A 14982-nucleotide genomic window follows, 5' to 3' on the forward strand; every position below is an offset into this window, starting at 1 on the left:
GGATGTACCGTTACTTTTTATTCTGCCTCCTGCCCTACACTCAATCGATTTACTGTCGATTGATATTATTTCCCCTCATTGTTCCATCAGCGGTTCTTGTTCTTGTTTTTTTTTCCTCCTCTTCTTTTCGTTGTGCAGGCATGCTGCTGCTTGTCACTAAGCCTGCCCCTAAGCCCTTTCCTCGGCTCCTGTTCTCGCCAATCACCGCCCGCGGCCTCCTCCAGTTTTTCCCCCGACAACATCAACCTCTCCTTGCATCACAAACCCCTTGGGCCATTCTCTCCTCTTGTCCGCAACAACCACGGCGTCCTACGCCATACAACGCCCAGCCAATCTATCATCGCGGCCGATTGAAGAAGGGCCGTACACGGATATCCCGCTGGTTCCGATCTTCACAAATAATTCCTCTGCCGCATCCTCACTTCAACCCCCAGCACCCACTTACCAACCCCCCCTCCAACGAACAGCAAATACCCCCCACCAACGCCGCAACTCCCAAGGACGTTCTCTTTTCTCATCTATCCGTACTAGCATTCGCAAACCCCCATCGTCTAGGCTCTGGAATCCCATCAACTACGTTCCTCGTACAACTGTCGTCACCGCTCCACGACCTTCTCCAATCTCCGACACTTCTCCTTATATCGAATCGCAACGGGACGCTTATCCCCTGCTGACCATCCCGGAACAGCGTCGCAGTCGCCAGCAACCCAGTCCAACGAGCTTGCTGGTTGAGCGCAGTGCCGCGGATACAGAGAGTGGACGCGCAAGTGTCGGGCTTCCTCCAGGTCAACGACGAAGCGGTGTGTGGGACAAAAATAACATGGGCAACGATCCCGGGCAAAGTCCAGGAGCGATACGAGGAGATGCAGACAATATTCACAGACCAGATCCTGCTCTATTGCGGACCAATGGGTTAAATCCCAACCATGTTGCTGGTGCCTATCCGGATCGCCCTCGAGAAGTACCGTCACAGCATTCCTTACGGTCTCAGGCATTTGCTTCCATTCCCTCTACCAACGGAAACCACTCTTCAGGCGGTGGTGGTGGTGCGGATGGTGATGTCGCGGAGGAGCTAGCGTGGGGTCCCTCGCATCCTTGTTTCCCACATATGAATCCACATGTCCCTGTCACATCCGACGAATATCAGAACACCCGTATCATCCGCATACGACGTGATTGGATGGTCAAGGGTGATCTAGCGCCTACTTTTTCGAATTTGTATCCTGAAATTCTTGACCCCATTCTTCCTGAGCTTGAGTTCCGAACGGTTATCGCAAAGATAAACAAGGAACTTATATCTGCGTTTGACCCTTATAGTGTACGCAACTGGCTTGATGGTGCTATTGGGCTAGTAACGGGCTGGGTCTGGGATGACCTCGGTGTGACCGGCATCAAGAGCCATCTGAAGTCCATCGAGCAGTGGCTTGAGCACTGGAATGAGACTGTCGGCAGTACAGAAGGCGTGAAGATCTGGAGTCTACGGAGCACGGGTTATATGTCTGTCGACATCCAGATTCCAGATCCAAAAGTTGGCATTGTCGAGACCGATGCAGCATCTGCTACTGACATGAGACCAAACACTGCAGGGCGTAATGCCGAAAACCACTTCCTCCCACCATCGGAAGGCTGATGGGAATGGCATTATTATCCCTCCCTCATTCCATCTTTTTTATTCTTACACTTGATCTACTTTTATGATATCCATATCGTTAATTCTTGACCTCTACCTCCCCCTGTCTTTTATTTTTTATTTGTTTTTCTGGCGTTAGAGCATTACGATAACTACCTATATTCATCTGGGGATCTGATTTCTTTCCTTCCATTGTTGATTAGGCTTCGTTTTGGTATGTTAGTATTACTCATTGACTTTCTATCTGCGAGTCCTTTCACGATTTCTTCATATTGGGTGTCTAGTTCCCTTTTTATTACCCTCCTTTCTTTCCTTCTTCATTGGTAGATATGATTTTTATTTTTAATTTTGTTCGGATACCGGCAAACACATTTTATACAGTGGCCGCAATGGCCCAATACGAGACCTCATTTTGAGTCTGATTTGCTCTTGCTATTGATGATATTCACAATGCATAGCCGCTCTCATCCAAATGACAGGCGTTCATGAAGCGTAATACGATAGCAGGGTAGATTTTTAAGAAATGTAATACAGTTGGTTATTGTATCAGGGATAGAAGTGGATTTGAGTGATGCCTACGTTGGTCGCACGGCTTTAAGTGGCAAACAGCCAATTCTTTTCATCATTTACTAAGGCGGAGTTTTATCTATTCAATTCATATTGACTGAATGAAAATACATCGATGAGTGTAATATTTGGTTCTGCAAGCCTTTCAATTTCATACAGCGTAGATACAGACGTCAGCCGTTAGTTACCGAAACTTTACGATATCGTAACATTGCCTTCGCATCAAGCAGTCGACCATGAACCACCATCAACCCGCAAACTCGCCAATCAATCGTCCACCGAACAATGCCCCTTTCGTGAGAAGTCCGCAGGCGCCTCCATATCTACGAACATGCTGTCCGGCGTGCTCATCTTCAACCAGAAGGGCGAAAACCTCATTTATCGCGCCTTTCGCAATGACTGCCGGCCCCGTCTGGCAGACGTATTCCGCATCCAGGTCATTTCCAACGCGCAGGTTCGCTCACCCATTCTAACACTGGGATCGACGACATTTAGCCATGTTAAGCATGAGAATATATACCTGGTTGCGGTGACGAGGAGCAATGCGAATGCGGCGCTGGTGTTTGAGTTTCTGTATCGGTTAGTGTTGTTGGGCAGGGGATATTTTGGGAAGTTCGATGAGGAGGCCGTGAAGAATAATTTTGTGCTTGTTTATGAGCTGTTAGACGGTGAGTCAGTAATATATGTATAGGGTCCTTTGTTGCTCAATTACTTTTGCCGGAGCCTTCGCTGATTTGTTTCTATTTTGATATTAACAACCGACAGAAATACTTGACTTTGGATACCCTCAGAACACCGAAACGGATACTCTTAAAATGTACATCACGACGGAAGGCGTCAAATCATCCATTGCAAACTCGCCCTCAGATTCTAGTAAAATTACAATGCAAGCTACGGGTGCCCTCTCGTGGCGGCGATCAGACATCAAATACAGGAAGAACGAGGCATTTGTCGATGTTATTGAGGATGTCAACTTGCTCATGTCGGCTACCGGAACAGTCCTACGTGCCGACGTGAATGGCCAGATAGTTATGCGAGCGTATCTCTCGGGTATGCCTGAGTGTAAATTTGGCTTGAATGACAGGCTGCTCTTGGATAACAATGACGCCGCCGGACGATCGGATGGAAGAACGAGAGCCACACGGGCAGCAGCAGGCAGTGTTACTCTGGAGGACTGTCAGTTCCACCAGTGCGTGAAGCTTGGGCGTTTCGACGCTGATCGCATTATTTCCTTCGTTCCCCCTGACGGAGAATTTGAACTTATGCACTACCGGGCAACTGAAAACGTCAATCTGCCATTCAAGATCCATCCGATCGTGCGTGAGATTGGCACTACAAAGGTCGAATACAGCATTGCCATAAAGGCCAACTATGGCTCGAAGCTATTCGCGACTAACGTCATCGTTCGCATTCCCACTCCTCTGAACACGGCCCAAGATCACGGAACGGACCAGTCAGGGACGCGCGAAGTATGAGCCGGAGCAAAACAATATCGTCTGGAAGATCGCGCGATTTTCAGGCCAGAGCGAGTACGTGCTCACAGCGGAAGCGATGCTGACAAGCATGACGCAGCAGAAGGCGTGGAGTCGGCCGCCGCTCAGTCTTGAGTTTAGTCTGCTTATGTTCACGAGCAGCGGGCTGCTGGTGAGGTACCTTAAAGTTTTCGAAAAAAATAATTATAGTAGTGTTAAATGGGTTAGGTACATGACCAGGGCAGGGAGTTATGAGATCAGGTAAGTTGATTCAAAGCCCCCACATATGGTTCATATGGTTTTAATCAAGTCCTATTTCCCAGATGATGGGCCTTTGATGTCGAAGAGGTCTTACCTGTTGGCCTTTTGCTGTGTGGTATTGAATGGCTAACGCGTGTGACTTTGTCCAAATATGCAGATTTTAATATGAGTCTTCTACCTGTTTCAGTCTACAACTGATGTTGGATATGTTCGTACTCCTCCCTCCATATATTGCATTCCGCATTGCGCATACAACCATACGCATACCATATATGTATATATATATATATATACTTTTTGAAATCATTTGTGCTCTGTTTCAGGTGTTCAAAGTGCTCCCTGACCGTTATTTTTGCTATAACCGTTTTGATGCCGGGCGTTGTTAGGAGCGTATTGCCATATCTTCTTTCTTGTGACTGCCTTCTCTTCTACTTTCCTAATGCCATGGTTCTGGGTTAGTTAGCGCATGCTGTACAATTGGAATTCGATGTTAATTACTCCGCCGCCATGGTTCCAATATTTTAAAAATATCAATGAGGCTTTTCACCCTCTCGCGGTTCTTAACTGAAAACAAAGGAGGTTCCGAAAATATCCAAGAGAGAGCACGTACATACAGAGGGTGTTGTACATCACCTGGCAATCGGATGAACGGGTTCCCCCTCTTCTGTTCAGACCTTGTACGATCTCCAAGGTGTTAAACAGTTAAAAGGGCCTTATACCCACAAATTCCAACCTGCCTCCCCACCCAGATCAGTCCCTCATGGCTAACCGGTGACCGTGTATCAGCTGCCGCTAAGGATTTTAATCAGGCCATCAGCGAGGTTCGTACATTATACTAGGCAAGGAAGAGTGGATTCTGATTCAACTTTTGCAGATAACAAAACCACTGCACAGACTCTCTGACCTCTTTTTTTATACGCGACTTCAAAATCTCCGTCAAGGAGCTCTGGAGATTTTACAATTTTCCACTATATGCTTTCAAAAACTACGCTCGTTATGATTAAACAATGCTTGTTTCCAATCTGCCTACCAGGAGATGGATGGCTCAAGCACCATTTACTGAGCAGCTCGATTCTCTCAAGTTGCTTACTATCAAACTTAGGACTCTCTATCAACGACTTGAGCGACGTTAGCGATGTAAGCGCTGTGCATAGGCGTGTTATCGGGGCGTTTTATAATGTCCTTCGAAGGCCTCGAAGAGCTTTTACATATGGTATTCTCGTCCACGAGAAAATCGCCCACAACCATAGCTGGTGGGATCCCCAATCACAAGTTTATTGACTCACACTGCTATTTTACTAATTAATCCACATCCAGAAACCAAAAAAAAAAAAAATCAGAACCTTATGCAGCAAATCGAACACTTAAACTTCTTTAAGATACCCTCATGAGTCTGATAGTTTCTCTTCCAAAATTTCTCATTTCCATATCGAAATCACCCACTGTAAGTGCAAGCTAGTAATATGGGATCCAGGCAACTGGAACTAGTTTGTAGTGAAGAGCCAGCGAAAATATGGTTTTTATCCCTGCCACCATTACACTCTAGAGGAGGTGAAATTCACTGAGGTGGTGCTGAAGATGGCTATTCAACGCGGAGCTGGCTAATCATGCCATTATTGGTCACCAGTTCTCAGAAACAGAAATGTGGATGGGAGCTGCTTTAAAGACAGAGACAAGAGAAGGGAGCGTTCACAAAAGAAGAAGCAGGGTGTATTTTCCATTATTCTATGATACTGAAATGAGATACATGAGTCTTTAACAAACAGAACATAGGTCACCGAACATCGTTGGAGAGGTCCCCGTCTGCCGTCTTTCGTTCAAATAGGTAGTAAACGTTCACCTCTGTTACGGTGTTGTTGCCGACAATAAATTCCAATATTGTTGAGATATTTGGATATGACTGTATTAAGACAGTTGACATCCTTGAAATATTCAGTAATAGCATTTTGTTCTATCCAGCCAGCGTGCCGTTGGAGTGCTGGGGCGTCTTTGCTCATCTACGCTTGTTTTGCTGGAGGATAGATAAATGGTTGTGGGTGATCGCGCTGCGGGCGATCAACCCCAACTTCCCAAGGCTGCAAAATTGCAACGCCGTCATCCCAGGACTAGAACCTTGCGGCCTTCGACCAGTGGACGTGAAGAAGTAGATGTCGTGGCATCCACAAGTTGCCCCGAGTTATAGCCACCCAAGAAAGGGAGAAAGGGTGATCCTGCATGTTCTTCTCTTATGCTTGAAGGGACGAGCGCTCGAATGGCACAATGAATTCTCACCTGAGATAAAGCAGGATATGGCCCCATTCGTTCACTCTCGAAGTGAGTTGAAATCAGGCAGATAGCTAGTAGTAGTTATGCTAAAGGAAGTTTAATATAGACCCAATATAACTTACAGGGAGTGTCAGCCTTCTCTCATGCGCAAATGTATGGCTAGCATATGGCAAGATATCAGAATAACTCGACATCGTTCTTCTGAACCAGGCTTTTTAACCACCCCCCTCAGGCTCGTAACGACTATAAATTGAGTAACTGGTAGCAACGGCACTCTAGCCAGTGGAAGAGCAGAGGCTCATTCGTTGTCTGGGTGAGGATGCAGGTGTCTTCTTGTGCTACTTCGAATACTTAGTGAGAGCGAGCATGAGCTTGACCTAGGAGCTCTGCTCCCTTTTATGAGATGTCTTTGGGACTGTGTCACAGAGCCATTCGAAGTGTAATTAATTCTGCTTGAATATCTATCAAGAGGACGAAAATGAAGCAGAGGAGAGAAATGGGGGTTCTCCGTAATACACAGGTATGGTGGAATGTACTGTACAAGACTCGATCTCGTCCAGTTGGCAGAATGGGCGGGGGCTGGGTGATGGCCACTGAGCTCTCGTTTCAACGCGGAATAAATGGTTCAATGCGAAGCAGCAATAGCTTTGACGCTCCATTGATGATGAAACCCTTCTCTCCCTTATGATCGAGGTTAACGACTCGGCATGAGCGTGGTCAAAGGCTTTCCGCCATATGATTCCACTTCGATCCCAACTCTTGTCTGCCGGTCTTCCGCTATACTTGCTATTTTTCTAATAAATAGGTTTAGTGTATATATATTCAATGTGTTTGTCCATTCGTATTTTTCCTAATTTTCCTTGGTCTTTGTCTCGGGGCCCTCTCACCTGGTTTTAGAGAGTCCTTTCGTAAACTGAAAGCGCTGGCAGCGGAACGTCCCCCACAACATGATAATCTTTCCGAACTTAATGTATACCGTCCTTCGCATTCCAAATAAGTGTGCGGTGATATGCCATGGTTTTATCTTGCGGCAAAAAGGCTCGTCGGTACTCACTCAGTTTCCAGGAGCAATAGCAGACGATAGTAATATTTGAAAATATACTGATATTGATGGATTTGTCAAAGTTCTCTTCGACAGTGGCAGGCAGGGCAGAAAAAGAAAAAAATAATCCTCGCAAAAGTAGAATAAAAGTTGCAAAAGAAAATCTCGACATAGGATTGGTGAGATGCTTTGAAGGGCATTCATTGGCTGTACTTTGTTGTCATCTCATCCCAAGAGAGCATGTATATCACTTTAAGAACTGATTTGAAGAAAAACTTAGACCAGGAATGTATGTATGTGCGTGCAGCGTTGGTGCTTTTCAGCCACAGATATTTGCGCTTTGCAAGGCACAAGATTCTCAGACGAATATTTATTTAGGTCCCTGATATCCAAAAATGTGTCACAGAGAGGCAAGGACTCTGCGGGCTGTTAATCGTCATTGTGTTTAAAACAATATCATCAGTAATCAAAATATCCTGGAACTGTCGTCAGGAAGGCCCAGCGTCACTGTTTTAGGCTTTCTGGAAAAGAGGCCGTACTAATATATCCAAATCGATGTGTTGACAATAGCTGTGGAATATATCCCTGGAGCCTCCACGGATATGGCTATGTCTGACAGCCTCTGGTCCAGCCACATGGTTGTAGATGTTTGACATCTAATACTTGTAAATAAAGGGCTGAAAATAGCGCCGAGTAAATTATGCCTCCCGTGTAGATCTGCAACCAGCTGGTAGAAACCAATGTTATTAAAAATCATTTGTAGCTTCTTGCAAGTCCACAACGCCAAGTAATGATTGTATGTGGAGGTCGCCCTCAATATACTACTGGCCACGGACAAATTAATATCGACTAACTAAGCCAGGACGAAGCCGCCAGTAAAGCTTCTCCATCTTCGGTTATCAAGAGGCTTAATGCCCCACCTGCAGAGGATGCAACTGGATACCAAGAGCCAAAAGACGCCCTGTGAAAGATGAGATAAATGTTGCATCGATCTAGGGCTGGAAAAGTGTGGTTTAAATATATAACTCGTGTTCCCATGGATGATTGGGCCTTGAATACCGCAAAACTAGGCTCCAGGCCATGGTGATATCGATCTTGCCCCGACTCTTCATTCGACTTGGCCAAAAAGTGATGACAGCGCTAATTGTGGTCACTTTTGCGGCGCATACAACGTCGCGCACCGCACCGAGCTACGGTGGCACATCGCGCCGTGGCAACCTTGAAACCACCCTGACTTTGTGGATGGTGAGTAGCCATGTTTGCTGTGTACGACCATCGACCTCCAGCCCATAAGTTGGCCCCGTCGTGTAATTTGTTTATGCATTCAACAAAAGGGGACCGATCATTGTCTCTGCAACTCTCTCTATCAAAAGTAGATCCCCTCTGTTGAGTATCTTAAATTTGTATATTTTAAGTAAAGAGGTCGACCAACTAGAGCATATCCCTGAATTCCGGAGAACACAACCTGAGCTGACATCGTCGCAGAAAACTAACATCCATAAAAATTCCTGTGAGGTAAAAGTCGGAGTGAACTTGGAAACCACCTCGACTTGCTGCGTCGAATGGCACCGGTTCACTGGCACGCCGATGTTTGTAATATACGGCTGTCTAATTATCACGACTGGGTTTAGCAAAGTTGTTTTCACTGTGACTTGGAGAGCATCAAGAACAGAATGCTGGAAGTGATGCTTTCTCTCATCAATCTTCTGAATAAGATGCATAAATATGATCTTGAAGAAAATGAGATTCCTGGATTTCTGATAGTAACAGATCTCATAAATAGTCTCTACTCTCATATCAGTATCTAGTGTTATTAAAAAGCATTACCATTGTTGTGTAGACAGTGTATTTCTCATTGTTCCCTGCTGGGCGGCTTCAGATCGCTCGAGGATTGAAACAAGATCTGCAGACAGACCAGCAGCAGTAGCGGCAGGAAAAGGCACAACAGGCGTAGGACCGAGGCAGCGACCTTTAGCTGGACGTTTCCCTGCTACGACTCGGGCACGACGCCGCCGGACAGGGTTGGGATATCTCTGTCGTCTTATTCCGTTCGAAAAGATATTATGCATTGATTTCCTTGACGAATCGCTTATGCATAGCCTCCAATTCCATATATTACTAGGGCCTTCGTTATATGGCGCCTCTAGCGCAGCCGCCTTGTCTTTAAAACGTTCCGGGACCTATCTTCTTACCTATTTTAGCCACTTCTTTGCAATCAAATCGATGCCTATACGTATCGGATCGCACTGGGACCTGTTGGTATGACAATGGTTTGTCACACCTTCAAGAGGGTAGGTTTGGAACCGTCATCCGCTCACTCAAACGTTTGTATCGGAACTTCCCTGGTGTGGGTTCCAGTGTAGTAGATGGAGAGGAACTGATTTAGTTTGGCGATATACGCCACTTGCGAGAGCCTTGGACATACTCTCTGGGAGGAATTGTCCATCTGCCATCATTACAAGCTCTTCTGGCAGCTTAGGGAACATAAATAGGCACTACCCAGGACCGGAAAGGCCTCATGGAGCGTGCGAGAAGACATCGTTATAGCACCGCAACCTAATGCCGTAGCCAATTGGTTGTGGGCTGAGATGATGGCCGTCTGTTGTCTTATGTTCCTTCTTGATTATCACTTGCTATCGACACCGTCTGGAGAAATTTCCAAAGCTTTCAATAACAGTTACCAAGAAAGCATATTTAACATCCACATCAACTAAACGCAAGTAGAAATTATTTACAATCTCTTAGCAGACGTATCTCTGTGATCGCTGTGCAGGAGCCCGGTGGTAAAAACGATGATAAGGTCATCAGAAACTGGGGTGACTTTGTCGTCCGACTAGATGCGCATCGTAGACTCATTATCCCGGATGTGATGGCAGAAATCATCCAGACGCTCACTCAAATGGAATAGTGGTGTAATCAATGATATGTTGCTCTCAAGACCTTCGCTATGAGGCTCTTCACCTTTCCAGGTTCTGAAATCGACGCTTCTCGCAGACAGTAAATCTTGCTGGATCTGTTGGATGCTAACAGTAGCACTTCCACATTTTTGAAAGTGAATCAGAAGGTCTAAGCTTTCGCTTTGGACTATGCCCCCTTTTTCAGATGTTGGTATTATGGTCACGAGCGAGGTAGCCGAATCGGCATTTGTGCCTGTTTATTTGAGCTCTGAATGCGACCGATGTCTTAATGAGCCTAGTTATGTTCAAGTTTTGCCAGCTTGGAACTTGCAGGAACATGCAGAACCTTTCACCCACAATGCCGTTTTAAAATACGATTTTTCGCGGGATAAGGCGAGGTAAAATTACTCCTATTTCACCATTCTAGGCGGTCATGTCTGATAGAAAAGTGTTCAAAACATTCGCTGTATATCGCTGTGCAGGCTGTTCCTCGAGCCAGGCATTGCCATAAGACCAGTGGCGGTTTCGAGTAGTTCAATCATATGTTGTTTAGGGGCCTCGGCCAGCTTTGCTTTTCTGATATTATAAAACAACTTTTCCCCACAAAAAGTTAATAAGGCCATGAATTTTATCCCGTAGAATGCCACGAAAATTGGGTCTGATGGGGAAATATAAGCAAAGATAAACTACTAGAGACGATAGACAGTAGCCATTTGCTTTGGGGCTATTCTGGCTGGAAAGAAAATCGAGCTCCAGGTTCGTCAAGGAAACAAAGCCGCCCAGAACTTGCCGAAATAGTGTCCATCGCGGTGAACCCGGCTAACAGCCATGCCCCATCAGTTGCTAGACCCAAGTGTCAGACTGATAGTTGAACATGGTAAATCTCATATATATCTCTTTTTGTGGAATGTCAATATGACGGGGTTTTTATCGATGCACCAACGAATTAACGCAGCTTAAGATATTCATCCATTTCATGCGTTTACCAGTCCGATACTTTTGGCGTGACTAACACCTCTTGTCATTTGTCGAACACAAAAGGCTAAGGCGGAACATGGCCGCGGGACATGCAATTATTGTATTTCGCTCCAGTTCATCCAGAAATGAGGTAGAAGCTAATGGTGTCAGGCAGACTAAGTCATGCTCATGGGCTATGCATTTATTGATCGGACCGTGTATCGCATGGGTCAAAGCAGCCTTCATGGTTTCCCGGTTTAATCATAATCGTTGGTAGTTCCAGAGTACCCCATGGAGGGTCCGCCGGTGTTATTTCCGTTAACTGAAGTTGCCACCATGATTAGGTTAGATAGTAGATGTTATGGGAGTTAGACGATATTGCAACCATCTTCAAACGAATCTAGGTATTTTCCCAACGCCGGTAAACAAGACCAACCCCTTGACGCCCTTTCGGTGCGAGCCGAGCCGAACACTAGTGATGCTAATGAGAGCAGCTCAGATAGTGTTAAGCGGGTTGAAAGGTGTGAAGACATCCATAGGCGTTTCTGTTTAACAACTATTCCAGCGGACATCGGGAAACCGGGCGTTATGAGATGCTTGCTTGTAATATTTGTGCCAAAGAAACGACAGAGAACAATGTAGCGTGGCAGGAACGCGAAGTTCTCGCCACATGACCCTCGAAGCATATGGTGTCTCCGAAATAAGATTTGGCCAGGCTGGTGAAAAAAAGCATTCGTATGTCCGGGCTCAGAAACAAATGGATCAGGCAAGAATCACTGAACAGAGCATTTTAGTATTTTCTGAGAACTAAGATGGCTCTAGTGAACCGAGGCAGCGACGAGCATCTCAGGGAGTTCAGGCAAATAATCATTCTGAATGATATCTGAATGAGTATTGGTGTCGGGACCACGCTGTGTATTGCCAGAAATTCTGCATATTTTCCTGGGCCTTCTAGAAACAAGGCCTCCAATGCCATGGCTTGTTATTTAAACCGAGCAGGCACCTATTCCACTGTTAATTCTGTTACCAAATCTTCGATATCATTTCGATAAACTTACGGGATCACAGTGCGATCTGTTATTGTGGCATCGTCTGCAATTTTTGAATGCCACTTCACGTACGCAGAGTGGAACATTCCCAATCGACTTCAAGCAGCGAACACAGCTTCCAGGCTCTAATCCGTGATTATATCGTTTATCTTCCGACTTTTCTTCGTTTTCCTCGTTTAACTCCATGACTACGTCCTCTGCGTCAGCAAGATAACAGAAGGTGAAAACATCAGTGTTGATAGAGTGGACACGGATTACAATGAGGAAGAAGAGGGATTCTTGATCAGCTGTTATTATCGGACACATATGAGAGGATTAGCAGCGTACATATATATAGGCAGGAGGACTCTCCTACTGTATCACAGACTAAACACAACCGCTGTTCCGCGAGGGGGTGAATAGTCCTCTCTCCCACCGAATATAGATAATAACGATATGCCATTTCTCGCGAGGTTAGGTGCCGTTTAACAAGAGTTCATTTATCAGAAGGGCTAGCATGGCATCCGGATAATTAATTGGCGATTAATCGCCCATGTGAAATAAACAAGCGTCAGAACCTTCAAGTGGTTAGAGTGTGGATGATGGGAAATATTGTCGACAGCAGATTGCCTAATATGATATACAGTACAAAACGCGAACTAAACAGATTCTCAGGACCAATCTGCTCATGGCCCCCGGCTCCTGTTACGCGAATCAGTAATAGCTCAATAGTAATATTTCCTGATGGAATTGTTGGTGGGAGTCGATAATAACAACCGCTTCACAGCCTCGCTTTTGATGTCAACACCATTTTGCATTCTCTGGCCGTTCCAGTCATGCAAGGGCACAGTGGTAGGGACACAGGTAAGCCTACAATCCGACGAATCAGCGGTAGGTGCACGGAAGTTCCTTCTTGCCTTAGGACCTAATGGTCTCTCCACCTGCGTAACTGGCAACCCTGCAACGTAATCGTCTACGCCAGCGGTGTAATCAGTGGCGGAGGCGAGGTTCTCGGTAAGTAGGAACGGTCGATGGGCCAGTCAATCGGATATCCTGAGCGGGGTTAGGGTTAAGTTAGGGTTAGATTAGGCTCCAGGGCTTTTTTAAGGACCTAGACGCAACGGATAGACTCTCACCCTCTATTTGGTCAGCCAGAACAACAGGCCTCTGCTCCAAGTTTCTGTAGATCACTTTCTCATTTCATGATTTAGCGTTTCTGTGTCGGAAACTCTGCCTAGTAAACCCTGGAGATGGGTTTAAAGACGTCAATATAACGACCCAATGAAATTGTTCTGTAAATTGTTTTCTGGCCCAAAAGGTGAAAGGGGAGAAATAGAGCCGAAACGGCAAAAGCGACACAGGAGGGAAGGTTTGCTTCTTCTTCATTTCGTTGCTTTCTAGGAGAGACGAATCGGAATAAAGTAAACACAGGGATTTGGTTCACGACATTGACTATCAGATAGCTTGCCGAGGAGTTAATTGTCGAAATTATTTTGCCTTTGGCGAATATTGTAACCTCTTGGATGACGTGATTGACAGAAATGAGCCCTGCGTTCCCAGAGGTGGAAGATTCGATTTTGGAGGGCATGATATTTCGCCGATCTGCATTTTATTCGGCAAGGTGCTGATCTCCCCGCGAATGCCGCAAAGTATTGTGCGCATACTGCAACCATATCGATCCTTGAGGCGATTTGGTGTACGATTTCCATTCGTAGTAATATTGAACATCACACCGAGGAGCTCGCCGAGAGATATCATCAACCTACCCCAGTAAGCCATCGTTAGTAGCCGTAATTCTGAGTAAGAACGAAAAAAAAGCAGGCCAAGAGATGTTGAAATATACGTACCGATACGGCAAAATCAGATCGGCATTCGCAGTTTTGGTTTGGATAACATTGATATATGTAACGAACCAGCGATTCAGATTCCATCCATCCCATGTTGACAGTCCGAAAGGATACGCGCCCGCCACACTTAACATTTCTCTTCCACATTGAAACTCTTTGACAACCCACGTATTATGGGATAAACTCAAGCAGCTATCCATAAATGTACGACATTCTAGGATTCCATTTTTATTTTCAGATGCAGTACAACATCATGTGAGATGGAAGGCATCTCCGCACATGAAGTCGCCATTTGCAGTTAGTTGACACTGGTCCTGAAATGCTGGAGTCTATTGCGATACATTATCAATCGCCATACTGTTAGCATCGAGAGCCTGTGACAGCATTATACCAGGAGACATCACATGGGAAGAATCGGTCGTTAGCATGTGCGACAGAAAAATGTTAAGGAACTCCCCTAACACGGCAGGATGTATATAATTTCATCACCAAATCGAAAGTTCTGGTGATGGAACGAGACAAAGAAAGCTATCAATCGAATTCGCTCATTCAGTTCGATGAGGCAAAATCTCCAATCTGGAGATTTTAGATACAACTTCCGTTGCATTGACAATCCAATCTTGGAATGTGGTTGATAACAGAACAGGAAGGTAATGCCAGTTGGTTATCGCTGACTGACATAGGAAAACATTAGCAAATGGATATAAAAGCATATAAGGAAAAGAAAAAAAAAAAAAAAAAAAAAAAAAAATAGAGAAAGGGACGAATATACTTCTCAGAAAGTCGTCATGGGCATCAACAAGGATGTTTGTTGTAAAAGCCAAGGGACCATTTGATTGGAATCCTAATGATTGCGCGCTAAGGTGAGCAGGACCTCGTTCTTGTTGCCTGGATGGCTAAAAAAAATTATTAGTATAATGAGAACGAGAACGTGGTGTTGAAACGAGAAGGTCACTGTATGATGGTCAGTCCGCCAGACGCTTCACACATCAACGACACACATCAAACTGGTAGAA

General features: G+C 45.4%; 2 protein-coding genes across 2 annotated transcripts; both read left to right on the plus strand.

The window, feature by feature from the left end:
- Window positions 1–140: 140 nt before the first annotated feature.
- HCAG_02978 (predicted protein) lies at window positions 141–1630 on the plus strand (the record flags this gene model as incomplete). The annotated part of the gene is made up of 2 exons (XM_001542757.1): window positions 141–382; window positions 556–1630. 2 exons carry the CDS (start codon window positions 141–143, stop codon window positions 1628–1630), a joined length of 1317 nt encoding a protein of 438 aa, XP_001542807.1.
- An 898-nt stretch (window positions 1631–2528) lies between these two features.
- On the plus strand, window positions 2529–5211 carry HCAG_02979 (AP-2 complex subunit mu; the record flags this gene model as incomplete). The annotated part of the gene is made up of 7 exons (XM_001542758.1): window positions 2529–2651; window positions 2703–2865; window positions 2963–3666; window positions 3770–3930; window positions 4317–4384; window positions 4717–4755; window positions 5033–5211. The coding sequence occupies 7 exons, from the start codon at window positions 2529–2531 to the stop codon at window positions 5209–5211; spliced, it is 1437 nt and encodes a 478-aa protein (XP_001542808.1).
- Between the last annotated feature and the right edge of the window lie 9771 nt (window positions 5212–14982).

This window comes from Histoplasma capsulatum, genomic scaffold, assembly GCF_000149585.1.
Source record: "Histoplasma capsulatum NAm1 scaffold_2 genomic scaffold, whole genome shotgun sequence".
In the NCBI taxonomy this organism is placed as follows: domain Eukaryota; kingdom Fungi; phylum Ascomycota; class Eurotiomycetes; order Onygenales; family Ajellomycetaceae; genus Histoplasma; species Histoplasma mississippiense.